At 49.3% G+C, this 27,102-nt stretch overlaps 1 protein-coding gene across 2 annotated transcripts in view; it reads left to right on the top strand.

Moving 5' to 3' along the window:
- RALGAPA2 (Ral GTPase activating protein catalytic subunit alpha 2) overlaps positions 1–25,406 on the top strand; it is a 132,841-nt gene extending 107,435 nt beyond the window's left edge. Inside the window, exons 39-41 of one of the 2 annotated variants that reach the window (XM_064445503.1) lie at positions 11,161–11,282; positions 21,766–21,805; positions 25,270–25,406. In XM_064445503.1, the coding sequence (XP_064301573.1) occupies positions 11,161–11,282; positions 21,766–21,770 (127 nt within the window). In that variant the 3' untranslated portion in view covers positions 21,771–21,805; positions 25,270–25,406. The other variant, XM_064445502.1, reaches the window with a different exon arrangement.
- Positions 25,407–27,102: the final 1,696 nt, after the last annotated feature.

Here is a 27,102-nt window from a genome sequence, read left to right as displayed (position 1 = left end):
GGAGAACATGCTTGCATTTGGAGAATGTGATGGCAATAAGTGTAGCAATGCTAAAATATACTGAGAAGGGTTTAAATTTTAAAATTTTGAGATATAAGTGGCTACCAATAGCATTATGTCATCAACTGATGGCATTAATAAAATAAACTCACTGACCTTGCAGGCAAGTGTCTGCACCTTTCCTAAAAGTCTGAGTAAAAGGAAGATCTGGTCCAGCCAGCTGAGCATCCCCCCCAGCAGCTCCTTTGCATTTACGTGGCAGAATTGCAGCCCACCGCAGGGAGGTCCGCCGGCTGGCTGGGCTCCACCACCTTGGGATCTGGAGGTTCACAGGATCCCTCTGAGCTCCGCCTGGAATTTCATCACGGCGAGGCAGCGTGGATCCTGGCCGAGGGGCTAGCTGTGCTCCCAACACGCCTTCTTGCTTAATAAGCAGGCAGCTGCATTCTGTATCAGCTTTATTTCTGAGAGCCCTGAGGGTAAAGGTACATGTATAGGACATTACAGCAATCTAATCGTGAGGTACAGAGGCATAACTCACTGAAACAAGGTCCACAGGAAAGGGAAAAGGCCCTCTCCTTCCCTCCTATGTAGACTCAAAAAGTAATTGCTGCAGCTGCGGAAACCTCCAGGAACAGCCCGGCATTTAACGAGAAGGTGCAAGGCCTTCGCTTCGCCATGCCGCCGCCTTTATTTTCTGGTTACGGCTCCGAGTAAATACACCACAATCTGCTGCGCGTGTTTCAGGACCAAATTGTATTATCGGACTTGTCCAGAGGAAGTTGCGGCCGTATAGGAGAGCCATGTGATAAACAGCTCTTCTAATTCCTGCCTGCCTCACTTATCTCCATCAAGACTATTAATATTTCCAGCGTGTAAGCAGTTTCCAACAGCTGTCAAAGGCAAACAATAAGCTACCAGAAAAACTGTTTCTGCTTCTCCCCCGAACTCGATTCTCCAGCCAATATGTGTATATGGCCCAAAGCTAAAGATGCTAAAGTCCAAGACAAACCAAAGGTTTGGATATTTTGCAGTCTGCTACTGCTACCAAAACTGGATGCTTTATCTTATGAGAGAGAGAGAATTTCTAGCTGTGCAAAAATGAAACGAGTTCTACTTAAGATTTTAAAACTACAGAACTCCCAATCATTTAGAAAATCCGAATTAATGTCACTTATGTTTCTAAATGGAAGTGTTTTAAAAATACATCATTTACATTTTTTTTTTAAATTATTAAAACAGGAGAGACAGGAAATCTGTTAAGGAAAAAGGAAAAACCGAGAGACCTGAGTTATTCTTTAGTTCCTTAACGACAAAATCACCCTGTGTAACTCCTAAATACATTTCTCCGTCTCCCTGCACTTACGTTCTATGTAAAATAAAGGCAATAATGCATCCCATCTGTATGGCTTCCTCTCCTCTTAAGTGTAAAATGTTTGGACCCAGCTATCCTGCTTTGCAAACTGAAAAAAAATTAATAGCAGGGACGCAAAGTGCTCTGTACAAAATAGGTGAAGTGCCAGAGCATTCCTCGGCATATTTATCTGCGTGGATATAGCGATCTGTTCCTCACTTAGCGTGTTCTGGTCCTTCAGTTTTCATTAGGTCACCCAACTACCAGCGAGGGTCTCGCACTTGGGATATGCTGAAGGATACCCACGTGGCTTGGCCATCTGCGAGTGGTGAATTAATCACAAACGCTGGTGGACGATGTCTCTATGCTGCACATTCAGATAAGCTGTATTGGGCGATAGCACACACCAGGTCTGACTTTAATTAAATATTTGGTCCACACATGCTGCAAAAATTAGCGAGTTAACAATTTCCTCCGTAACCTGGCCCGCGGGGTGCAGCCTGCAGGCTCCGAGAGAGCACCCACGAAGGGCAGGAGGCAGATGCATGATATGAATAAACCCGCTAGTAGTGGTTTGTGGCTGTCGGGTTTGTAGCTCCAAACCAGCATCGCCGGCCCCTAAACGGCCTCTTCTCCTAAGGGTTCGGTCACTCGGTCGCTTTCTTCTCTGAAGAACGAGCATCACAAACGCTGACCACCCAGTGCAAACGGGCCTGGGCTTTTTCTCCACAAGGTTTTGGGGAGGCTTTTAATGCGGTACAGCATCTGTCTTCATAAGCTGTCATTTCTGCAGCCACTTGAATGATACCTCTGAAAGGAGTGCGTGTTGGGGAGGGACATCGATTCACGGCCTCGTATCTGGCTTTGGATTAGTCGGTCTTTATTGCTGTTATTACAGGGCTGTTTTCAACGGTTCTAAAGATTTGCCTGATAAAAGCTGTCAGGAGTTTTGCCATCCCTCTCAAAGGGTGGTACGGGTGACTTTTAATGGTTCTGAAGATCCTGCTGCTGCTGTTCGCAAACAGAAAACTATTAGAATACTGTTTCAGTGGAAAAATACTCCAGCTTTCAAAAGAAGCCTCCCTTGCCTGTAACACGTATACTGTAACAAAGAGGATAATAAAAGTAAAAGGGGATAGATAGTATTGCTGGTATGTGGCTGACAATAGTAGACTAGGGATAGCATATTATCCCTGTGTGTTCAAGCGGCCAATTTGAAGGAACTGGAAGGCATAAGTAAATGACAAATAATTGAACCTTTGTACCTTTGCCCTTTTCCTAAGATGTCCAAAAGTAACAGCTCATTAGTGGAATTACTGAAATAGGTGCATTTTGTTAGTGTTTGAATAAAATTAAGGCTGCAACAAAGCACGGGGGAAGCATTGCTCGGTAACATGTGACCTTTCCTCCAGTTATTTATCCCTTGGTGATCACCCCGTTTGTGGAACAAGCCAGATAATTGCAGAACATGAGCATCGGCAGCTGTACATACACTGATAAAATGGGACAGCTAGGGTGTTATAATGATCTCTCTGAAAATACGACCTAGGGATTTGCTTTCCGCAGTCGTCGGGCGGCTTTGCTTCTAGCCCCGCACGGCGAAGGCTCTGCATGGTGGCGGCTCCCTTTCATAAGCTCCCGCCCAGTGCATAGGCAAAGGTAAGACGTGGCCGGGCTCTGCTCTTAATGAGGCTCTTCTGAAGGTCCATCTCCTCCTGCAGCCTGCGCTGCCTCGGGCAGACCGCCAGATCTTGTGGGGCTCTCCCACCCACCTTTAATTTTGCAGTCTTGGGTTCTTTCCCTGGGTGAGTGCTTTGCTGGAGGAGATGGCCAGAAGGTGACTCGCCCCGCTGCGCTCAGGAGAGAGGGCCTCTCCGTCTCTCCGCTCTGGGGCACTGGGAAGGTGACTTTCAATTAGACCTGGGCAGCTTCTGTCCCTATAGGGTATCTGTCAGGATTGGGTAGGGAACTATATACAGAGAAAATATGTATCGTGGGAGTCATGCCCCACGAATTTGCTGGCCAAAAACTTGTGTAACTGAAGTCACGATAGTTCTTGCAATCCAGAACTAGCTTCTTTGTGTGCCCCGTGGAATGATTTACCAGTTGGGGCTTCTGCTGCGAGAACCGATAGCAGGTAATTATGTCATCATTTTAATCAATTGCAATATTTTAATCAAAGCCTTATCCGTATGGCGAAGCAGGGAGTGTGGCTGCTAAATGGACCTTGGATGTGCAGAGGGATGTCTGTTCAACGCAGAAGGTACGGTGACATCTTCCTGGGCACGGGTGCGTTTGGCAGTTTTGCCACGGGTTTGTGCGCTGCTGTAGTGTTTCGTTTCTGCTGTATTAGGAGCGATCTCAGTGACAGCACAGCTCTCACTCAGAGGTGAGGTCCATTTCTAACTTTTTTTTTTTCCCCAGCAGAGCAGGTATCTGTACAAACAGGAATACCCAATAGGAGACCGTCACAAGTACTCTATGTTAGAATTAAAAAAAGCTTCAGACAGGGACAAACATGGGTGCCGTTAAAGTAGAGAGTTGTATTATATCAGGAAAGTAACCCATTGTTCCTTCACTCCGGCTACGAAACGATCGCTCTGTAGTGGTACGATGTATTTGCTCCCAGGGGCTTCCCACAAGGAGGAGCAGTAGTAAATTAAGATGAAAGCTTGTTTTCTGCCTTATTCATAATAAATGCAAAATTCTTCCCTGAAGCACTTGGCATGACTAATGTGCCACATATTCTTGATATCCCAGAGCGGCAGGCGAGTGCTTCTGCCAGGCTGGTGGTTCGCAGCACACCTTGGGCAACGTGCTACCTAACGAGCAACGGGAGCCAAGAGCAAGCGCCAGAGCGGGGCTCCGCGCGGGAGAGCACGAGCCGGCGCGTTTTGCCTCAGGGCACCTTCGGTGTGGTTTTGCTGTTACGTTACTCGATTTCCACAGAGATGGTTTGAAACCATGTGAAACATGGTTTTGTTGTTGTTTCACTGTCCTCTTTAAAGCAATTAACGGCGACCGTCTGTGAGGAAACAAATGTATTGCGCAGCGCACGTTGGAAAATGTTGTAGCAGACTGCCGTGCTACTTGAAGCAATTACACGTTATTTTTTATTTTGTGTTATGGCGGTATCTGAAGCCCCATCTCCATCAGTCAGGACTGAGGTTCTTTTGTAATCCTGTGCAAAGACCCAGGTCTCATTTGGGGGGAGGGAGGTGGCAGAGCTCCAGACACGGTGCCAAGGCACTGGGCAAACGCTCCACAAATGAGAAATCCGTTTGAAAACCGCTCTGTGCCTGTCGGTTTCAGTGAGAGTCACGTCTCTCGTACACCAGGGCGTTCCGTGCTCCGGCCATCCCCCGCAACTGGAAATCCCCCGAGTCCCCCCAGCACAGCAGTAGAAGAGGGCTGCCTGTCTGTGCGATTCCGCACTGAGGGGCGGCAGAGCAGAGGAAAATTATGCTGCAGGGAGGGTGAGCTCTTGGTTTTGGCAGCAGAGGATCATCTGCCCGTTCTGGATAAGGAGGAGGAACAGCAGCCCTGGCACAGCCAGCCCCGCTCCGCTGAGGGAGAGCATGGAGCCCTGCCTCCCGCGGCTGCACCGCAGACAGATGGCCTTCTCGGGGGCTGGCCATGGGGCAGCGGAGCCAGGCTCGCCCCCCGCTCACACAGCCCGTTGGTTTGAGTTGGACGGTTACACAGAGTCGGCCTCATCCAGTACGTGCCTGACGTGTTACGTTGGCCAATTTAAGACCTGTGTCATTCTGTAAAGTTTTAATCTCAGGTGCTTTGGTTGAAAAAAAAAAAAAAAAAAAAGCACATAAATCTGCAGCTGTTGACAGGTATAGTTTAATTGCACCTGTTCAATGAAGGATATATGTTACTAAAATTCCCCCAAAACTTTTCAGTTAAATTTATGCAGTGGTGACGGTCACTAGACCGTAAATGATGGCAATCGAGCATATTGAGTTTCACACTGAAATTGCCTATCACAACATTTTAAAAGCACTGCAGCTCTGTCCTGCTCAGAGCTTGAGGAGGACAACTAGGTGCCTAAAGGTCATCTACCAATACATTTATATTAAGCTCAATTTTATGGTCCCTGCTTTATTCTGCTTTGGTAAGTCCCAAACATTTACGTTCTTGTTTGTTTTCAAAACCGCTATCAGGGTGTCAGGAGCAAACCCTTCTTGTGGAACCCTCTTTGGTTCTTATGTTACAAATTAGGAGGATACTGAAGTATGTGTAATAGTCAGGAATGGCTTATCAGGAGTTCTTTGGTACTGAAACCCTGAAAGGGCAGTCAGTAAAACAGAAGTTCACCACAGCCCTGTGTTTCCTCTGCCTTAGGGTCTGTCACGCCTGCCCAAGGAATCGGCTGTTTGCAAAACGGGTACTCCTGCTCTTGTCCACACACTACCTGTGTGATCACCTGCATAAGCACTGGTGAGGCTGGAAAGCCCTAGCGTAGATTTGGGAAACATCCTTTCTTGCGTTGAACAGTAAGTTCACAGATTTTCCCTTTCTTCAAGTCCCCCTAGTTGGGTGGAAGCAGGAGTTGGCACGTGGACATGCAGACAGCCTTGATGTCTGCTGGGCTGGAAAGAGCGGTCTACCTCTATGCTTTCAGCTTCTCCACTGGCCAGATGCCCCGAAAGCCCTTCTCAGGGTGGGATGCACATCACAGATGGGAATTGCAGTAGGTTCATGCCAACAGTCCGCATTAACTTCCCTGGCAGTCCCTCTGGAGCTGGAGGAACAGTTGTTTCAGTGTGTGCTCTCTGTGGGCCCGAGCGGTTGGGTTCCAGTCCCGGGACTAGAGCCCCTTGGCTTTGGCACGCAGCAAACAGCGAGCCGTGGAGCGCAGCCAGTCCGTTCTCCCTGTGCCTGTTCACAAACCCACAAATAATTTTGACTTTTATTTGCATGAAGAGGGTGTTGTGTCAACAAAATACACAGTTGTTTCCGTTTATTGGTGAGACTATATAAATGTTGCCAAAATGTTTTTATTTTCTAAAAATATTGTGGGGAAGGAATTGCTGGCCGCAACGGCCAGCGGTGGGGATCCCCTCAGCAGTGATGGGGAGCTGGTATTTTTGCTTGCGGTCAGCACAGAGTTAGGGTTAATAAGCAAAAGTTCGAAATTTTCAGGATCGGTTTGAATAATCATTTACTATATTCTCCTTTCTTCTAATATGTAGATTTATTTTTTAATGTTGCGTGTACGTGCAGAGAGGGAAACGTTGGACAGATCTTGACCCCAGGATGGCTCAGTTCACCTGCAGGACCCAGGTGACAGGGACTTTGAAGGCTCTTTGAAGTCTTCACATTTTAAAACGTGTGTCTGAAACTGGCTCTACGTTGTAGAGGCTGAATGCGGAAGGGGTGCTCGTAGGTCAGAGCCGTGCACTGGCTGGTACCTGCGTCTCCGGTGAATTTTCAAAAAGTTCTACCTTTTGTCGTCTTTCAGATTCTCCATCCGGAAGGAGGTCCTGCATGTGTTTCACCACAGAAGTTCACAGATCATCCTACTGCTTGCAGTAAGATGAAACGGTTTATCGCAAATAGCTAATCTTAGCGTTTTAAGGTTTTCTTCAAACAGCTTACGTTGTATGGCTGAACTATTAAAATAACTGATAAACTTATAAAGCAGTTTATAAAAGCTCATAATATTCAAATACTGAGATTTGATTGCTGTATTCAAATTGGAGCTAAATTCCTGCTCTCCCACAGTTATGTATATTCATGGCCAATAATTCAGGCCTTGCCGCGGCTCTCTACAACATTTAATATAAGCAATAAATGAAAATGCTTGTGCCCGTTGGAAACATTTTGCTGTGGAGTTTTGCCTTGGTAGAAGCAAAATGTAAAATAATGCAGTCGTTGACGAGGTGGGTCAAATTGCCATACATATTAAAAGAGGCGGCTTTTGATCAGCTCCTTTGAATGTCTGGTATAACTCCATTTATCTGAAGATCTCAGGGGACGCCCAAAACCTACAGATAAATGGGGGCTTAGTTAATCAGGGAAGCCAGCTGTCCAGCTCCTTCACCGGGGTAGGGTTCAAGATCACAACCCACCCTCTCTGCAGCCAGGCCGCCTTCAGAAAATGATTTGCATGCTTCGCTTCAGCAGTCTAGCCTTGAGGCTTCTGTAGAAAAGCCAGCCAGGCACTTCAGGCCTTCTCCGGGCCCTGCTCGACCCAGAGCATAGCAATGAGCTATGAGGAGCGGGATTCGCTGATGTATGTGGTGCGTTCTTTAAAAAGTAGTAGTTTATATGGCCCTCTGCGCATGTCGGCTTGAGCTGAACCATGCAGTGAGGCTTAGCGTCCGTGGGCATCTTCCTGTCAGATACGCTGTGCTGAAAGCCCACAGGACAGAGATGACAAATTTCATATTAAAAAGATTCAGCTTAACACTCAAACGCGTGTAAGTAAGTAAAATCGCATCGCTGGTTCTTAAGGATGAAGGCACCGCACATTTACAAGGGCTGCCGTTCTGACAGGTCAGGTATTGCACCAGTGATTACCTGGATGAAAGCGTTCTTACGCGGTGATAAATACGAAGCTTCTTGAGGCTGCAGTTGAAAACTACTGTTTCAGACCGCTCCTGTACAAATGGTCTTCAAATGCTGAGCCTTCTCCTCCGCCCCCCATCTCCCTCGCGTTCCTGTTCCTTGGGTACGTTATGTTCCCTCAGATCCTCAAAAGCCGTTGCTTGGGGCTGCGGGTGTCTGACAGGCGGCTGACGCAGCGATGCCTACAGCTTCCTGACATAAGCACAACTCGGGAGCAAACCGGCGGTTGTGTTTGCATGCGGGAAACGCGACTTGAGCCAGTTACAGAACAAAGACTTTGTGCGAGAGATTGGGCGGTATTCGTGATGCGTGCTGCTTTCTTGACCTGTGTTTACAGGCCGGAGGTATTCTTCAGAGGGTTCTTGCAGCTTGCTTATTGTGTTCCTAATGCCTGCATTGAAATTCCTAAACTTCGGTAAAACTTTAGTTGACCTTTTTTTTAAAAAATGAATCCAAACTGCTTTCCCTAATGCGTGTGTTAAAACAGAGATACTTTCCTTCAGTGCCTTAACGCTTTTTAGATCAGGCTGTAAGTGAAAATCAGCACGAGCATCTCGCTCGCTGCCCGTACGGCCGGACCACCGTGCTGCCAGGTGCTCCTGGCGCTCGTGCTTAGGGGAGCCTGCGAGAGGCGTAAGGAGCGCGCTGAGCCGCGAAGGGTGGTGGCGAAGCAGAGCCGGCTTATGCCGCGCTCGCCCTCGCCGAGTCTGTGCTGTCGGCACCTACTGCTGTCCGCTTTCTAATCCGCGAGAGCGACGCTGGATTGGGAGCGTCCTCGTACGCCTCTCAAGCTGCCGATCGATCTGCACAGCTTCCTGGACCTTGGCTTAAACTCAGCTCAGTGTGTTATTTTTCAGATGCCTCTCCTGTAGCTGCCCAGCTGTTTGGCTGAGTGTTTTTTTTCCCCGGTCTTTTGTGCGGTTAGGGGCATCTTCCATCTCATAAATAAGGATTTTACGAGACGTAAAGCTAACGCGGTCAAAATCTCCTCGCTCTCTTTTTCCGTGCAATATTTAGCAAAATCGGTACAAACTGCTGGTGTGTTAGCAGTTGTTCTGCGCATTGTATGCTTATGTGTTAGATGTGCAAGGTCTTTCATTAAACAGCAGGATATTATTAGGCATAGCATGAAAAGCCTTTATAGTCTCCCTGCCTTGTTTAAAGCCGGCCCACAAGCAGACCGCAGCCTAAAAGGCTGCGCAATGAATCGAGCGCTGATGGCCGGTCCGCAGGCTCAGGTGGTCGTCAGCCGCAAGTTTATCCGAGCCCTTTCAGCAATTTGTCACGCCTGGGTCTGTTCCCGCTGCGCCAGCACGTGCCAGCTCCGTGTCGAAGGGGCTGTTCGCCAGACGGCCGCGCAGCCCCCGCGTCCCGCTGTTAGCGGGGCCAGCGCTCGCCCGGCCGCGCGCTCCGCACCGCCCTGGCAACAGCCGAGCGCGCCGCGGAATATGCATCTTCGTAATGAGAAGTGAATGGCATCCGTCAGTCCCTTTAGAATAGGGCCCAGGCGTGTGCCTCCTCTCCTAGGAAGTTTGGCAGCCTATTCATTAACAAGAGTCATCAGGAGTTCAGCCCATAATAGGGAGGCCAGCCCCAAGCGCAGGCGGGCTAATGCTTGCGCTATCAGGAATGCGTTCTCCTGGGCTTAGGGAAAAGGGAGAGAAAAACTAAGCAAATAACGCTGTCAGCAGGTGCAAACTCTGAAATGCTACGTATTGATTTTCTTTCTTCAGGCTTCCACGGGAAGTTTGTAACAAGATTTATCACATTTCAATCGTCCTCCGCTAGCATTAAAAGCAAAATTCTTTTTTGTTCTTTTTTTTTTTTTTTTTTTCTTTTTTAGCACCGTGCCTATAGGAACTTGCGTACAATTAGGCCGCGCTTTGCTTATTCCCCTTGAGGAAGAACGCTAGACCGTCGTGGCCTATTTTTAAGTACCGCTTTCCTCTGCCAGTTTGTTTTGTTTTGTTGTTTTTGAAATACTGTTTCGGAGTGTTTTTGTTAATGTAGCGAAAGTCACAAATGGCACTTCAATATTAATTAGTAATGCTTTTCAATTTCAAATACCCTCACCTGCATTATGGTGTCACTGGCGTTACTCTCGCTGCTCCCGATTTCTAAATTTAAATTGGCCTTTGCTCCCGCGTAACAGCCTTGCAGAGTTAGAGTGCATTTCCCCGTAACACAAGCACAATGAGGATCTCAGAACTTTTGTTTTAGATGAGGAAGCAGAGAATGAGATGTCATACCGGCTCCTGCGAGCGTTAATTCATAAAGTCATACGTGAGGTTCTTCAGCCCATTGTAGGTTTGTTTCAGACGTTATCCTGTTATTGGGAGTGTATGATTCACCTTCTGAGAAAACAGAAGCTGCACACAAAAGGAAAAGATTTGCTTTCTCCGCTGTGAAAAGCTGCCGCAAGCAGGGGTCCTATTAAGACAGCTGGAAAGTTGCTTCAGCTTGTTACGCTTGTAAGTTTTATTGGTGACTGGTTTTTGATTACACATTTGAATGCTGTGTGTTCCAGGTTGCCGAGTTTTAATTAAAAGGAAATAGTCTTGATTTTAGATTGCTTTGTCATCTGCATTATGCAGACTATAATGCATGCAAGTTGTGGGGTGGTTTTTTCCAGGGTGCATCGTTTATTTGGGATACAGAAGGCTTTACACTTTCTAGCACCTGCCTTAAATATAAACTTCACACTTTCAGGAATTGTGTTCATTACGGTTAATTTCTTCTCAGAAGTGCAGTGATCAAATAAATATGGGGGGGGGGGTTGTTTCTCCTCTGCCCGGTAGCTTGTTTCTCCGATCTAATCAGTTTTCTAGTCTGACAGGGCCATTGTAGCAGGAATATTGTGTACCAGGAACTTTCTGTAATGCCACAGCTTGTCTCTTGAAGTTGGGTTTCGGTTTAAAAAAGCCTGCAGTCGGGGCGGGGGGGTTGTTTCTGCCCTCGGTAACTTTAGCAATCTGTCGGATCTCCTGAGTCACTGCCCTTGCCTCACGAAGGTATTACCCTTATTTTCAAGCCATTAAGTGTATTGACTCCTCATCACTCGCGCTCAGAACCGTTGAGCAGCACTGGGCGGTTTCGGTCCCCCCGTTCCCATGCCCGAGTACAGCCTGGTTAGTGTCACTCTGGGTCTGAAGTGCTGCTGTTCGTGGACATCGTGTAACAGCATTTTACTCTGCGCACACGTTTCCTTAACCTGGTCGTCGCAGTTATGAAGAAAGAGCTCTGTATCTCGAAGCAATAATCCAGAACCATAAAGAAGTAATGACATTTGAGGATTTTGCCGCTCAGGTTTTTTCTCCCTCTCCCAGCTACTCCCTCGGTGGAACTGGTGAGTCTCCGCACGTTATTCTTCTCTTTAGCGCTAAGAACCACTTGAGCAGCAGATGTACACCTGTTTTTTGTAGATAAATGCTTGCAAATTTAAGAAGACCGTTCTTCCCCTGAATCAACTAATGAATATCAAAAGGAATGATGACATTCATTTTAATTTGTTTTGCATCAGAGCTATTCACTCTGCTCCTTTCTTCAGCTATCCTGTTAACCCCCGAATCTAGCAAGGTTAATGAACTTTCTCTCAGTAATGTGCTCTGGTTCATTCAGGAGTGTGGGTTTCTTGCTGAGCTGGGAATATGTTGTTCAAAAGCTATGCCTGAATCGGTGCTTACTTATCGAAAAATAGTTCCTCGCAGTAGAAGCCGTTGCTACTAATGCTAAATGGGGATTATGCTGCTGAGATACCAGGGTCAGGGATTAATGCAAAAGAAATGTAAGAACGGTGTTCTGTTAGAAAATCAGAGCAGCGTGCAGTATGCTAACATTTCCCTTAAATATAGATGAGCAAATTTCAGGCTTCCTTCCAACACCTGGCCTGGAACCTCTTCGGGGCTTTTTCCATGTATGTATGGATATATGTCCGTGCGTGCGTGGATATGTATGCACGCACACATTAATGCCGCTCATCATTCATCAGCCCTCCTGAAAGATGAAAATGTGACGCTGGACTCGGTGAATTTATGCCTTATGTGCCCTGTCGAGATTTTAAGTTAGCACGCAGTCAGTGAGATAGGGACCGCTACTCTGCTCTTTTAATTGAGTTTAAGTAAATGACCCCTGAAAGGAAGCTTTGACTCTGAAATGCAGATTTCTGGTACCCTCAAGATTTGTTTTTCCAGCCTCCAGAAAGTATATGGTCACCGTGTGTTGGACTCCCTGACAAAGATTCCTTAATCCCTTTTTTACACTCAGAGGGTGAAACAGGCGCTTTCTAATTATTCCCTGCTACTCTTTCGGATTCTTTAATAGATTATTTCAAACCTATATACATGTTGCAGGACACCTGCTCTATTTCTCTTTAGCCTGACTTGTTAGCAAATATCTTCCATCTAAACTGAAAAATTGGAGGAAGAAATTAAATTTACTAAAATAAATCACTTACAAATAAAATCAGCCGTGCATCATTGTTTAACGTTACTGGCTCCAATCCTCGAGCTTTCAGAGCTTTGTTAGGAGATAAGAGGTATATGCATGTCCTTGCATTGGTCGCCAGTAGCAGCAGGCAGAAGGCTTTGGAGATAAGCAAGCTGGCAGGAGTAAAGGGGAACCGGTGCTATTTACATAATCGCGCCTCTGCTTCCTGGAGAGGCGTCAAGAAACACAGGGATGGCCTCTATTGATCTTTGTTGAACTGGAATACTAAACAACATTAGAAAAGCTTATAACTTAAAGCTTTGATTAATGTTTTCTACATTAAAAAGTAGAACAGCTGTGAATTAAATTCTTTTATACACCCTGCCAAAAGTCTGAGGCAAAAAAAAATTATCCGTTTCAATAGAAATGTAGATTTCATGCCCAGTGTTGTTAGCACTTTGAATCATTTATCTGTTGACGTATCGGCAAATAAAAATATAGATATATTGATGGATTTTAAATGTTTTGCTCTATGCGTGACTGTATTCAGTTTCAGCGTTCTTCTTGCAGCACAGAGTGATCTTTTGATATACATATTTAGTTCCCCAAGCAAGGACAGATTCATTTGATAATACTGTCGTCACACTTCCTAAAGTCTGTGAGACATTTTGTATGCCAAAAATATTTAAAATGTTTCCTAATATCTACCTAAGTTTTTCAGAACGCTGTTAAGTCATTCGTGCCTGAATGTGTTTTAAAGCTTCCAAGATTTTATTCATTTTTTAAGACCTGCCACAGTCAGGTCCTGATTTTTGGACTTCTGAAAGTCAGACTTTATTTCATGCTCTCAAAGCAACTGGAGGCCTGTCATGGCTTCTGGCATCAAAATCCTTGCTTCAGAGAGCCTCCTCGCCTCACCTACTGATTTACTTGCATATTTAGCCGAATATTACCGAGAGCTGTGTCAGTCGTTGCCATTAGCAAGTATTTTCCATCAAATGCCGTCCTGGCAATCGGCAGGGAGGCTGCGGACGCCAACCTCCCGGCTCCGCCGCCGCTGCCAGCGCGGGCAGCCGCCGCTCGGGCGAGTCCCCGTCCCAGGAGGAGGGAGCGCCTGCCTCAGCCTCGCCTGCTTCCCGCTGACGGTGGTTTAGGCTGGCGGGTCCTACCAACGCGCCGGCAGTGCCCGGAAGTAAAGCACCAGCCCGGGTGCGGTTTGGCTGAGATTGCAGCCGCCCGTTCGTCCCCGTTAATGATTAGAAAGGGATGAAAAACTCTTCTGGAGCCGCCAGTTCCCCCGTCGGCGCGGGCACAGCCGGGGGCGAGCAGGACGGTCGCGGGCTGTGAGCGGCGGCAGCCCTGCGTTTTGCAGCGTGCAGCCTGGCCCCCCGTGTCACGGGTGATTAGACCTCCTCCAGGCTTAGATTCACCTGTCCTGTGCCTGCAAAATCGGCCCTCTGCCGCCTAAGAAGTATGGATGGCATTTTTAATCACGTAAAAGGGGAATTTCTGCTCTCAGATAGAAAAAATGAATCACTGAGCAATAAATGTATGGAGCTGACACAGGTCTGTGCTTCCCCTTCTCAAGTAACAAGCCAGCTGATGCTACTAACCCTGACTAGCTTAAACTTTTCAGGTAAATGTAAGATTAATTCTCCTCTGATCTTAATACCACCAAATTGTAATCCTATCATCGCTGTGTATACGTGCGCACAATAGGAAGGGCCAATGAGTGGTATGCTCTTCATGAAAATTAAGATTGTTTTTAGTCGTTAACGCGGTATAAGAAGCAAATCAAGACCATCAGACGAACTGAATATGCAGCTGTTAATCACACACATTATTGGTGTATTATTAACGATGATCTGTTTATTTGAACTAAATGTTTTTGTTTTCTGATGCTGCCTTTAGGGATGCTTCCCCTAGATTCAGGTGGGACGTGGGTTTCCTGAAGAACGCCCTGGCTTAGTCTCCCGTATCACAAATAGTCTTGCAGGTGCTGCATTTTGTGCACAAAAACTGTCCAAGTGACCTCTTTTGCTGTTGTCAGAAGTGGAGCCTTAAACTCCCTGTATGTACCAGGGATAGCCCTGTGTATCTTCGGCGTTGAAAATGCAGCCTGGTAGGCAGAACGGACATCCCTGAACTCATTTAGGGGATGTGCAGATTAGGAACAAAAGATGAGAATACGGTCCTTTGTTGTTAAACTGGTACATTACATGCTGTATTTTAATTAGGCTGGGTATGAGAGTCAGCCCAGGAAATCCTCAGTAATCCAACATTATTGAATTATTCTTATCCTTTCCCTCTGCAGATTTCTCTCGTTTTAGAGGATGGGGTTTTAAGCTGCTATCTTCTTCTGTTCTTGCTCCCTCAGCCAAAAAGAAAAGCAGTCATTCAACAAAATACTTGTGTGTACTTTTAAAAAAAAAAAATCATAAAAATGAAGCAGGCACAAACAGCTACAAAAGCGTTCCAACTTTAATTACCTCTGCTGACTAAAAAGAGCGTGTTGTTTGTTTTTTTCATTTAAGATCAGAAGCCAGAATCGTGTTAACCCTTAGGAACTGGAAGTAGACGGGTATTCTAGAAAGGAAAAGGGATAGCTTTTCCACCAGAGAAGGATTTATAGTTGAGCGTTTTATACTTACAAGGGCAGATTTCCACTTTAAAGAGAGCCCACAAACCTGCTTTTCAGCAGCGTAGACTTGCAGTTAGTGCTTCAAAGGGTTAATTGAAATGGGCACACTTGACTGCTGAGAGGACTGATCTAATCACTGCCATATCCAAGTGCATCTGTTCACCATGAGGTCATTCTTGTGCATGCTAATGATTTGGAAAATAAAGCATAAATGCTTGACGTTATCAGAAAGGATATAGTGTAAATCTTTGCTTTTTTAGTTGCTAATGGCTATTGTGGAAGAAAACAGGCCGGCAAAATCATCTCGGATTATTGCTTTCCATTTTAATTTTTTTTTAAAGCATCGTTTTCAGTGGAGTGTCAGGAAAACTGTGCTGGAAAACTCTGACATGTGGTATCTGTTGATAAATGGATTCTTTAATGAATATTATAGCATTGCCCAGGAGCAACACTTGAGTTGAGGAACTATAGACGTTTTCAGCATTCCCTGGTTTTAAAGCCTTGGAAGCCATGCCTGCTTATTTACATAAAACTGAGATTTTGCAGCCTTTTTGTTGAAAAGGTGACACATGCTTTTCTTTTGTCTCCAGACTTTTACAGGCACGAATGTCTTGTAGAAAATACTTGCATGTACAACAGACGAGATTTGGTTTATTTTAAAACACTCCTTGCTAGGTGCTGAGCTTTATCTTCCCCACTTTAAAGCAAAAGGAATATTTCAAATGGCCATGTGATTTTAAAATATAATTTTGACTGAGACAAAACAAAACCTGGAGTAACTGTTGTCTCAAACAGACTTATGTTCTTTTTAATGCTAACTGAGCAGTGATTCCGTTCGGTTTTGTTTGGTTTTTCTGGGTTTGGTTTGTTTTTTTTTTTTTACTTCTATGTGCATTTTCCTTGAAAACCCATAGGATGTTTTGTCAGTTCTGTGTACGAGGTGGAGTAAGAGTCTGTCCAGGTTCTGTATAATATTTTTGCACATTTTTAGGGAATCCGCATAGAGCTGAATATTGAAAATACACACATCTGAGAACGAGTAGCTGTGCCATGGTATTACAGCATACGCAGCACATGCCAAGTGCTGGGTTTGATCAATATGACAGTGTTGCCTGAAACTGAAAAAAAAAAAAAAAAAAAAAAATAGTTTCTAGTAACTGGGACGTAGAAAATTCCAGACCGCCCTGGCAGCGAAGGGCCACTGCTCAGCTGCTTCCACCGCGAGAAGAGGTGGTGCTGAAACCATCTGGCAGTTGTGACCGGCTGGACCGGGACGCTGCGGCGGAGCCACACGCGGCGCTTGAACCTCAGCGCCGAGCCCTTCCTTCCCAGCGCCGGCGCCGCCCTTCAGCGCGGGAGGAGGCACGAGAAGCCGACGCGTTAGCGCAGGGCTCGGTGCGAGGTGCGCCAGCTTCCTTCTCGGTAGGTGAGCAGGAAAACGTGCCATCGTAGGTGCCCAACGCTGCCGTTGTAGAGGTTGTCCAGGCAGTGAACAAAGAGGAGAAGCTCAGGGAGGTGGAGCAGAGGAGTGGGAAGAGTTACCAAAGGAGGCAGGACTCAAGGTGTTTCTCTGGGGTCTTCCCCTCCCTGTGAAGAGTATTCAGGAGGAGGTGCAGGGACCTGGCCTGCTTCCCCTCTCTGTTTAATCCAGCTGATTCTTACAGCTGATGTTCAGCGAACTGGAGCATCCTTCACTGCTGGGTCAGCAGCCTGTTCCAGCCGGCTGTGGTCTTGGTTACCGGCTTTCCTGCCCCTCTTCCACAGAGCTACCACCCACCTGGACTTTGTCACCACCACAGGAACGCGCGGTGCTCGGCAACTGAACGCCGCGCTGGGTGGCTCTCAGCACCGCGCTGCCCTGTGCACCTAACTCCTAACGCATACTCGCCGGCAGAAACGGCAGGTCCGTAACTACCTCCGTCGCTGCCAGCCTCAGACACCTTGGCTCTGAAATATGGCGGTCTCCCACCACTGTGTTCCCCCCACGGCAGCTGCCAGCCCATCTAGGGAGTCGCTGAGGCTCTGCCTGCACCGCAGCGTCCCGAAGAGCCAGGGCCCGGTGGCCGATGGGCCCTGCCTGCCTGGTGAAATTGTCTCTTGGCCCATGGTAGCTGCTCGACAGCAGAGAACGAAAAGGTGCCAAATGAAATTTTCAATTGAATCAAGCATAATTACCTGATTTAATGAAGGAGGAAAGTCAGGATGTTCTGCAGAAACCCCAAATTCACCCTTTCTCCCCAGAGACGCCTTTGAGCGAGACACACGGAATGAATCCGTTCCCTATTTTCCATTACCTCCCTCCTTCCTGCGCATGCAGGGAAACCCACGTGAGCATCTTCAAATAACGTGACACAGCAATTCTGATCCGCTTTCTGGATCTTTTAATGGCAAAACTGAGAAATCACAATGATTTCTGTGACAACACATGGACGCTATAAACAAAGGCACGATTTTGCTGGAAGATGAAGCAGCGACCGAGTGGAGGCGCGTCCCTCCTCCCGCAGGAGCACTTGTTACAGTCGCAGAGACGACACCAGAAATCAAACACCGTTTTTCCTCTGTCGGACTCAGGCAGCGGTGTCTGCCTTGGAGTCGTTCATCTGCTCGTGCATTTAGCAGTCTGAAGAGTTTAAACACCTTGCTGGTAGTTATATACAAAGGAACAAAAGGGAAGCTCCTGCATCCTCGATACACCGGGGGACTGCTCCCGAGCCGCGGTCAGACCCTTTATGAGGGTGGTGCATCCTGACAGTATGATAGCTTGCATTTTTCATGAAAGAGAAATACTTTATTGAATTAGTAAAATTCTTAGGGTCCCTGTAAGGGTTAGAAATGGTCTATTATTAAGTAGAGATAGGGCAAAGTCATAGTAAATACCATAAATCATTGGGTGGCGTTAGCTCTGTACCCCCTATAGCTCCTCTGACTTGAACAGCCTGATGTAAACGAACACCCGGAGGACGAGGCCTGGTTCAGAAGCGTACGAGTCCGCGCAGATGGCGAGGAAGTTGCATCGTTACCTTGCAGCTCCCTGCAAAGCAGCCGCAGACCGCTGTGGGTACCGGGGCGGTCTCTCCCTTCGCCCACCACCTACGAGGGCATACGGCCTGGACCACCCCCCGCGGCTGGGGGGTGCTGGGGTTGCTTCTCCCTCAAGCCTGGTGTAACCTCAGGAGCTGCAGCGGAGCGGGTGTGAGAGCAACGTCAGGGCTCTCAGCCTGGGCCCTTTCTTTTTTCCATTTAATTGATTGTCTCGGAGGGAGCTCTCCCGGCTACGATCTCCAGGAGAGGAGATGGCAAGGGAGGGCTTCCTCCCCAGCAATCAGCGCTGGGATGGGAAAAAATATTAGCTTGACGGGCCTCTCTCTTCTGCCGGGTGACAGCTCCAGCTGCTCGAGCTGTCAGCTCGCGAGAGAGCTCCAGGCAATGTGGCCCCTTTGCATTTTCCCTCTGCGCTGACGCACGGCAGCCCTGCAGCCGCCGCGGGGAGAGGGCCCGGGCAGAGCCGTCCTGCCTGCCGCAGGCTGCCGGCGCCCGGGCGGGGGCTTCGGTGGTGGGTTAAGGCTGCCCACGTGTTGCGGGCCTGCGTGCAGAGGAGAAGTAACCGCTAACGCTTGCTGGGGTCCCGCTGGCTGGCTGGCCTCTGCGGAACTAACGAGTGGCCGCTCCAGGTCACCACCAAGGAGAACCTTGGTGTGCACGTTTAGGGTTTATTTCCAAATCTCTAAAGCAGTCAAGGCTGGGAACGTGATGGGGTCAGCACTCGTCGCCCGTGCTGGGAGCAGTGAGTGCTTTAGGGTTGTTTCTGCCCTTGATTTACCTGTAGTTTCAGGCTCTTCGTAATGCTTCAGTTACAGCTTTTCAAGGTACTACTTTTTTGATTTTTCACAACCAAACTACAGTGGAGCAAACCTCCTCGTTCACCGATGTTTCGGCTGTTGCAGCGCCTCACTTAGGGCCCGATGTGGTCAGGGGAAGCAGGTACAAACACTGCCCTTGACTTCTGCTGGCCCTGCAAGGGCAGCCTTCATCCCCCTCCACGCGAGGCCGTGCCTCTGGCGCGGGCTCGGGACGGTCAGCTCGAACATCCTCTCTGCGGCAGCGTTGCCGTGGGTTTGGGGGGAAAAGGGACTCTAAATTGAGCTTCATAGAAGGACTCTCCAAAGGTAACGGAGAAGTGAGGGTTCGTGCCATTGCCCAGCTGCAGCCTCCGGTGGCTGCCAGCCAGAACACCCGCCTGCGCTCCTGGGCATCCCCTCTGCCACTGCCGAGGTCGAACCACAGAGCCTTTGGGGTTTGCTTGCAGGCATAAGATAAATGAAAGATCTCGATGCAGCTTTAAAACAGCTGTTACTCGTAACAAAATAGGAAATATTTTAACAGCTCATACCAAACATGACAAGTCACCAAAGGGCCACGCGGTGTGAACGCAGTTCCAGCGTCCTTAATGCTGCTGGTTGTTGTATCTGCGTTTCAGGCCACTGAACGCGTGTGGGTCAGCGTGAGCACGGCCACTGCTTTTATTTAACGATAATTTCTGCAAAATACTCTCCCCTGAACATGCAGGCTCAGGATGCTGCTCATATTGTATTTTCAGCCTGTCCTTGTGAGTGGAAAGCAGAGCATGTCAAAATGCTAAGCGGATTTACTGGTATGACTCTCTCCGGAATTTTATTACCTTCACATTTACTGGGAAAGAAAACAAAGATTTCCACAGACCTGTCATGGCTGATAGGTTAATTAGAGGGGGTATAGGTCATGGTCTGTGTGAAAACTCCTTGGGTCTTCTCAAGTATAAAGCTTCAAAATCCATAATGATCACACATGATGTTGTGTTCCCTCTCTACACCCTGGGTTGTTACACGTTAAGACCCACCTTTCTTGGCTTTTTCCCATAAGATAGAAATGTTTACTGAGTATGAGCAGTAGCCTTGGCCGTAGTCAGCCAAATCGGTTCCTCCCAGGGGATCGGGAAAGGCCATCGCAGCGCTACGGGGTGCTGCTTTCCCCCCGTGCGCTAAGAGGGTGGGTGACCACAGCCCTGCTCGAGGAGGGGTTTGTTAGGCTTTGCTCGCCCCTCGCTAAAACCGCCTGGGTCCGGAGCAGGGCCCGGCTTCAGAGACAGCGCAGAGTAATTCTGTGGAGATCACGTCCCAAAAAATGAACCTAACTTCAGGATCCTGTGGCTGCCCTTCAAACGTGTGTGTTGTGAACGTGGCTAAAGGCTCAAAGGGTTCTACTTGCGCCTGGGGATGGGGCTGAGGGAAGGGCAGGCACAGGAGAGAGAGCAGCAGCCTTCCGCCTAGTTTTATCAAATAATTTCTGTGGGAAACATCCACAGCAGTGAGTCACTGTCTTTTCCATGAGATTTTCAGTACTGTTATAATACACAGGTTCCACCCTTTCTGTTGTTGTAGTTCTTAAAAGCAAACTCGGGAGCTTTGGAGCACAGCAGTAAGGATCCCGTACCTTGTAAAGCCGCGTGAGGTACCTGCTGTACTCCGTAAGTGCTGCTGCAGAACACATTATGAACTTGAAAAGCTGATTTTCGACCACAGAAACACTGTGGCCTTCTGGCAGGTTGGTTGACTTGGTTTGGGGGGAGAAAAAACCTCTCACGTTACTGGACCTGTGAGGGAGCCGACAGAGAAGGTGCTTTTGGTTTCAGTTTTCTGCATGTGGTGCCCCTGCGGAGCGTTCGGCCGGTTTTGGTGAGGAGTTGGACCCCCAGGAGCTGAGCTGCACGAAGGCGGCGCTCTGTGGCTCTTGTCCGGGGGAGGTCCCGCCTGCTTCCTCCATAGGCCGACCAAGAGGATGTTTCGCCATCATCGGCGCCGATATTGCTGTGCTTGTGCATACGCTGAAGAGCAGGGAGAGGGAGTTACTTTGCTTTCAGGACCGTTCATCTGCTTCACGAGGAGAAGAGAAATTGCTAAAAGATCATTTTTTCCTAGAGCACGTGGTGGTGGTGTCTGAGAGACCAGGATTGTTCTGTTTGGTAGATTTGATATTAAGAAAAGCTATCTCTAGCTTTCCAAAAGATAACTCTTCATTTGAAGTATGTTTTTATCCATATTACTAACCGATTTTTTAATCCCCTTCTGCAAGGAACATATTTTAAAATCGTAAGCCTTTGTCTCCATAAAGCCTTTGCACCCGTAAGAGGCCGCAGAGGCATCTGATCCGTCACGCGCGCGCGGGCGTACGACTGCCCGTGACGCGCTTTTGCACATGCAAAGGACTCTCCATTCATGGAAGTTTATGTGGCCCAGTGGTACCTACGTTGTTCACTTTCTGACTTTCTGGTTTCTTTAACCTGCCTATGGTGCAACAGAGCTTTAGGTCTCTGTGAAGCCGCAAATGTTACCCAGTTTGGAACTGTACGACCACTGACAGCGTTGGAAGCGCAGCTGAAATAAGAGGCTGCTGAAGCCCCCTTGAACCATATCGGCAAGTCTGGCAAAAGTTAAAGGCAGATTATTATTCCTTCCAATTTTTGCCAACGTTTCCTCCGTTTTTTCAATTGACAGACCAGCGGGGCAAGGCAGAGCGTGTGGGCACCCATTTCTCTCCAGGTCCCCCAGGGTATCGAGGTGACCTTTGTGTCGTGAGTTGCCCGTGCGGCTGGTGCCCTGCGTGTGCCAGGACGGCTGCGGCTGTTCCCGCTGCGCCGGGCGCCCGCAAGCAGCTGGCCTGACCTTCACGCAAGTGCGACGGGTGTGCTGTTCCTGTATTTATATGATTTTGTGTTCTCTCCCTTTAGATTAGAATATGTAATGGTCTCGTTACGGTAATTGCTGCAGGTAAGAGCGATGCTTCCCGCAGGCCCCGCTGCTGCTGGCGTTGTGCTCCATCACTAACAGCTCTCCTCCTCCTCCTCCTCCTCCTCCTCCTCCTGTGCTCAGCGTGCGGCTGCAGTGGCTCTGGGGCTCTCCGGGTCTGTCTCTGCCTGTCCCTGTCGCCACCGCCCCATCTCCTCCCACTCCCCGCACACCAAGCCCCGTGGGGCGCCCGCTGCTCCCTCCGGCTGCTGCCGGGCACGGCTGACACCGGCCCCTGCCGCGGTGGGAAGCGTTTTGGTCGCGGCTGGGCCTGTCCGCGTGGCTGTTTGGCCGGGGCACCACGGGACGTGAGCGGGGACGGGGCAGCCACCGGCGATGTGCTGGGTGCAACCCCTGGTCCCCGGCGGCGAGCGCCCGTGGGAGCCGCGTGGCATCACCTCCGTGGCGGTGCTCGCCCAGAAACCAGCACCACTCGTGGGAAAGAGTTGGTGCCCAGCTTCTGGTGTTTTTTTTCCCCCCTTTTGCAAATTTCACGTTTGGCCGAGTTGTAAATTTTAAGCACTCTGCAGAAACTGCTATTTTTTATTTTACTACACCATTGCGGAGCTGCTGCCTGGTTTCTACCACTTAGAATTGTGCATCGCCTGCGCACTCTCTGAAGCAAAAACCCCTGAACCTCCTCCGTATCACCGCAAAAAGAAAGAGAGCTACGCCTCTCACGAGCAGCTTCACGTCAATACAAGCACGACGCCGATTTTCCCGGGCACGTGCCGGCGGGTGTGCGCAGCCCTGCTGCTCTCCCTAGCGCGGCTGAGCGAGTGGAGCCTCGTCTCCGAACAAAGTTGCAGGCTCCCCTTGCGAGACAGCCAAGTAATTAGAGTTCGTGCCAGACAGCTTGCAAGTGGAATTATAATATTTGTATGAAAGCCTTTATCTTTTGTGGTTATTACTTGCTCACTCTGCAGCTGCTGTCTCCCTATCAATCAAGGCGGTTTCGGGGGAGCTTCAAGGTTGATTGCATAGCTAAGGACTCGCCAGAAGAAGGTTTGGACTGAAGGAATGTGCCGGCTCCCGAGGCGGGCGGATGCTGCGGGTGCTCCCGGAGCGAGGGGTGCCTCCCCTGCACCCCCGCCTCCTGCAGCCGCCCTGCTTTTCATATGCGCAGGCGATGCATTGTTCAGCGCTTGCATGAATATTGCTTGAGCTTGTCCATTTGGTGAAAACTGTATTATTTTGACCATCTGCCATTCTGCTTAACTGCAGGAATGTAAAGTACGACACCTCCCTCACAGCCCTTCCCTCCCCCCACGCTTTTCTCCCCACGAACAGCACCGCAGGTTTTGTTTTTAATCCCAAACCGACAGCTCCACATTTTTCACAGAAAATGCCTTTACACGCTAAGTCACATTTTTCACCTTTTTTTAATGTGATATTTCCCCTTCAGTCAATTGTCTTGAAGTATAAATCTGGTAAGTAAAGATTGTCTTTGAAATGCAAACGCCGGTTTGCAAACTGGCTGAGGGATTTCAAAGGAGCAAGAGGTGCTTTGGGTTTCGCTGCCACCAGACCTCAGCATTGTTCCCTTCGCTGCTTTGAGTCATTAAAATATCTGGAGTTAGCTAAAGCACGAGGGGAAAGTTTTAACCCTTGTGGTGAGGAAACGGAACGCGATGCTGCCTGTGCCCAGCAAACCCCGTGGAGTTACCCCCCGGCAGATCAGTGCAAGCTGTTAAAGCGCAGGGAGCGGGGCTGCCGCAGTTCCTAGTGATGGGGTGAGACAGGCGGTGGTGGTCGGTGTGAGGTTTAAAACACCCTGACTCCCTTGAGCCGCGTGTTGAGAACGCAGCTGAGTCAATGTGGGTCTTCGCCCTTAGAAGGCGGGTGAAGCCCCAGGTGCTTCGGTGCCTGGCAGAGCCCTGCGGCCAGACCGTGCCCACAGCTGCCCTCTCTGCCTCGCTAAACCCTGAGCGGTTTCCCGGCATGTTTCACAGGGGAAGGCTTGCCCTGCTCGCCACCGCCCGATGGGCAGTGCAACCATCGGCGGCAACAACCGAGGCACTGGCTGCCTGTTGGTGCATTTTCTGCACACTTGAGAGTCACCTGGGCTAACAAAGCGGAAGGGAGCATTAAAGACAGCCCTGTAATTGTCAGTCACATAAACTAACAGCAAATAAAGGCACAGCCTGAGACAGCTCATTGTCAATGGGAAATAGGTTTGTGCTGCAAAACACAACCGTCAGCCTGGGGTTTGGAGGCGGTTGCGTGGCTGCCAAGACTGGCCCGACCTTCAGCGGGGGCTCGGAGCCTCCCTCCCTTCTCCCCACAGGCCAGTAAGCACCCGGGCGCGAGGCTGTTCCTCCGTCCCACCCCTGTAAAAACCTTTCTGTTAAGACTGGAGAGAGAGAGAGAGAGAGAGAATTGTAACAGGGTTTAAAAATACCGTTCCCCAGGGGGGGTGATGAAATGACATTCACGCCAGGAAACGCCTTGGGACGGGTCAGAGCCCCAGCAGCAAGAGCAGGGCCAGGTTGCAGCATGCGCGCTGTATTCCTCCGAGCACCACTACAGCCGCGCAGGGCAGAGGCAGGAGCCGCGCACGTGCACACACCTCAGTTTATTCATTTAGTTGTTAGTTTAATAGCTGTATCCTCATCTGCTCTCATTCAGACAGCCTATTTAGTCCTGGCCTCTAGTCGTAATCGCCTGTGGGGAATAATTGAGATGTAACTTGATGTTGTTGAACAACAAAGTGTAAACACATGTAGACACTGCTACAGCCATCCAGGTTCCGCAGCCCACACGTACAGATCCTGAACGGTGGCCGTGAGTGCACTGACAGTGGTGGGCACTTACTGTCCTAAGTAGTGGAACTAATTAGAAAAAAATTGGGATTCTTTGGGTTTTTTATCAGAGGCTAAGACGCCTTCCAGGTAGAGTTTCCTGAAAGCAGTCATGCTGTGGAAACTTGCTCCAGCTCTCCGCAGTAGCTTAAATACGGAAGAGCTGTTTAGTGACACACAGACAAAAAAAAAAAAACAAACCAAAACTTTATATAACATGCACTTAGAAAAAGCATTTTCTGAATTCCATTATGTGGGTTTTGTAGGAGCTTGGAGCGAGCAGGGCCGGAGCATCTGCCCCCCCGGCGTGACAGCGCCTGCAGGCTCTGTGCGAACCGGCGCGCCCGGCCCGAATGGGGCTGCTGCCGGGGGCTCTCGCACACTCGCCTGGGCACTGCTGACTCTTTCTGGAAGCTGGCAAAGAGAAAATCCTTATTTTGCCAGGAAAGCACAGTATGGTGGTTCCTCAGCTGCCTGGGCCAAATTTCTGCTGTAACTGTCAAGCTGACCTGAGTGGTACCCAAGATTAATTTGGAAGAGGAGGTGGAGCGGGGCTGTGTTTGGCCAAGCAGGTACTCTGATGCAAAGACAGGCAGGGTGTTCCTTTCCTTACGTTATTTTTTCTCTCCCCATCCTGTTTTCCAGGCTGCCTCCCCACAAGCGCCAGCGCTGACCTTACTGTCACCATAGGCATAGAGCTAGCAGACCAGACCTCGCCCACGTTACCGCGCGCCTCGAAGAGCAGAGTCTCTGGGAAGCTTCGCCGCTCTGCCAGTGCTCTCAGCAAGTCTTCCAACTGAGGTGCTGCGGGAGCAGAACGCTGGCCAAGGGAACCCAAGAGACCTTAAAAATAGAGAAATTATTTACTGTGTCAGTAGAACTTACAATTTTGGACGAGCACGTGTTGAAGGGGACAGGCAAGGGCTTTGCTCTGTGAAATCGCAGTTGGCCCATGCTCAGATAGGCATGGCCGACAATGAGGTATCACCTGCCTTCTCATCAGGCACTTCCCTCGATCATTACCATCACAAAGAGGACGAAGGCGATGGGGGCTCTTGCCCTGGCGTGGCATCGGGCTGATGGCAGCACGCGCATCTCCCCGAGCACCCGCGCACAAGTACCGGTGTCGCACCAAGACACGACAAACCAGTACTGAAACGAGTTATTTAACGTAACTTTAGAGCATTGCTTTTAGTCATTCCAGTCAAAAATTGTGTATTAGGGAATTTTGCCTGAACAAAGGTTTCATATGACGAGCCACGTAACAAGTGTTCCCCTCCTTCTGGGTGCGGGCGAATGATGGAGGTGCTTCCCAGCCTGTGTTCAGCCTCTGCTGCCCTCCTGTTGTCTGCGGTCACCCAGCGCTGGCTCTGTGCGTGTAGCTGAGAATTAGTAATCGCCAAAGAGGCCATTTACCTGAAATTCAGGAGGGTTCCGCCCATTTCACAAAGTGGCGGCACCCGTGTTAAAATCTGTTGAATCATGGTATCCTGTTCAAGGCCACACGCCGCTACCTACTGTGTAAAATCCTGAAGCCGAGGATGCTCCGGCCGCCGCTCGGTCGTGTCCCGGCCAGCGGAGCGGAGCAGAGGACCAGGCTCCTCTCCGTCGTGCCGGTCAGGCGCCCGGCAGCGGTCGAGGTGTTATCGCTGGGGTGGCCGCATCCAGCGCAGGCGTGAGGTGGTGGTTAGCAGCTCCCGCACCACCTGGGTTCAACCACGTACCTTCATGTCTTCGCAATTGTTTTGGCAAGGAGCTCTCTCCCCAGCACTGGCTTTGGCTGCGGATTGCTGCGTCACTTGCAATAGCGTGTGCGATGGCTGCGTGCTGTGAACTACTCACTAGAAGAACAGAAATAACCAAATTCCTTTTTGAAGAGCAAATGCCACACATTTGGCATGACTGCTTCTCACCGTGGTTTGACTGGACGGCACACCTCTTGGGTAGCCTTCTCACCTTGTCGCACCATCAGGGCGTTAGTCTGCAACCTGAAGCACCTCTAGTTAGGATAAAATACACCTGAAGGCTTTTGAGGACGTACAGCACCCTCCTGGCACTCCGTAGCAAGCAAATCCTGTGTATGCAGTAGGAGATGTATTTCACTATACGTGTACCATAGGTTTCTAGGGGTGGTAACAACTTTTTATAGCTAAAACCAGAAGTCGGCTGAGAGACCTCCCGCAACCGCTCGGTGTGACCAAGGATGGCCAGACCACAGGCAGAAAGCCGTCGCTGCTCCGCCGCAAAGGGCCCCGTGAGATGCCGGGCGGCACGGAGCGGGAGCCTCCTCCGCTCAGCGGCCACCGGGGCTGGGCGCCACGTTCGGCCGGGGCTTCCGCGGCCCTCCTGGCACGCGCGGGCGAGGGGAGAAGCTGGCGGTGAAGCGAGTGATGTTGTCTTAACGTGATTTTTGGAATACCAGTGACTGCCCCTTCTCAAGTGTGGTGTCAGACCCCTCTGGCCTGCCGAACCCCGCTT

Source organism: Phalacrocorax carbo, chromosome 3, assembly GCF_963921805.1.
Source record: "Phalacrocorax carbo chromosome 3, bPhaCar2.1, whole genome shotgun sequence".
Classification (NCBI taxonomy): domain Eukaryota; kingdom Metazoa; phylum Chordata; class Aves; order Suliformes; family Phalacrocoracidae; genus Phalacrocorax; species Phalacrocorax carbo.
The sequence above is the reverse complement of the archived record's forward strand: the minus strand, read 5'-3'. Positions and strand labels throughout refer to the sequence as shown.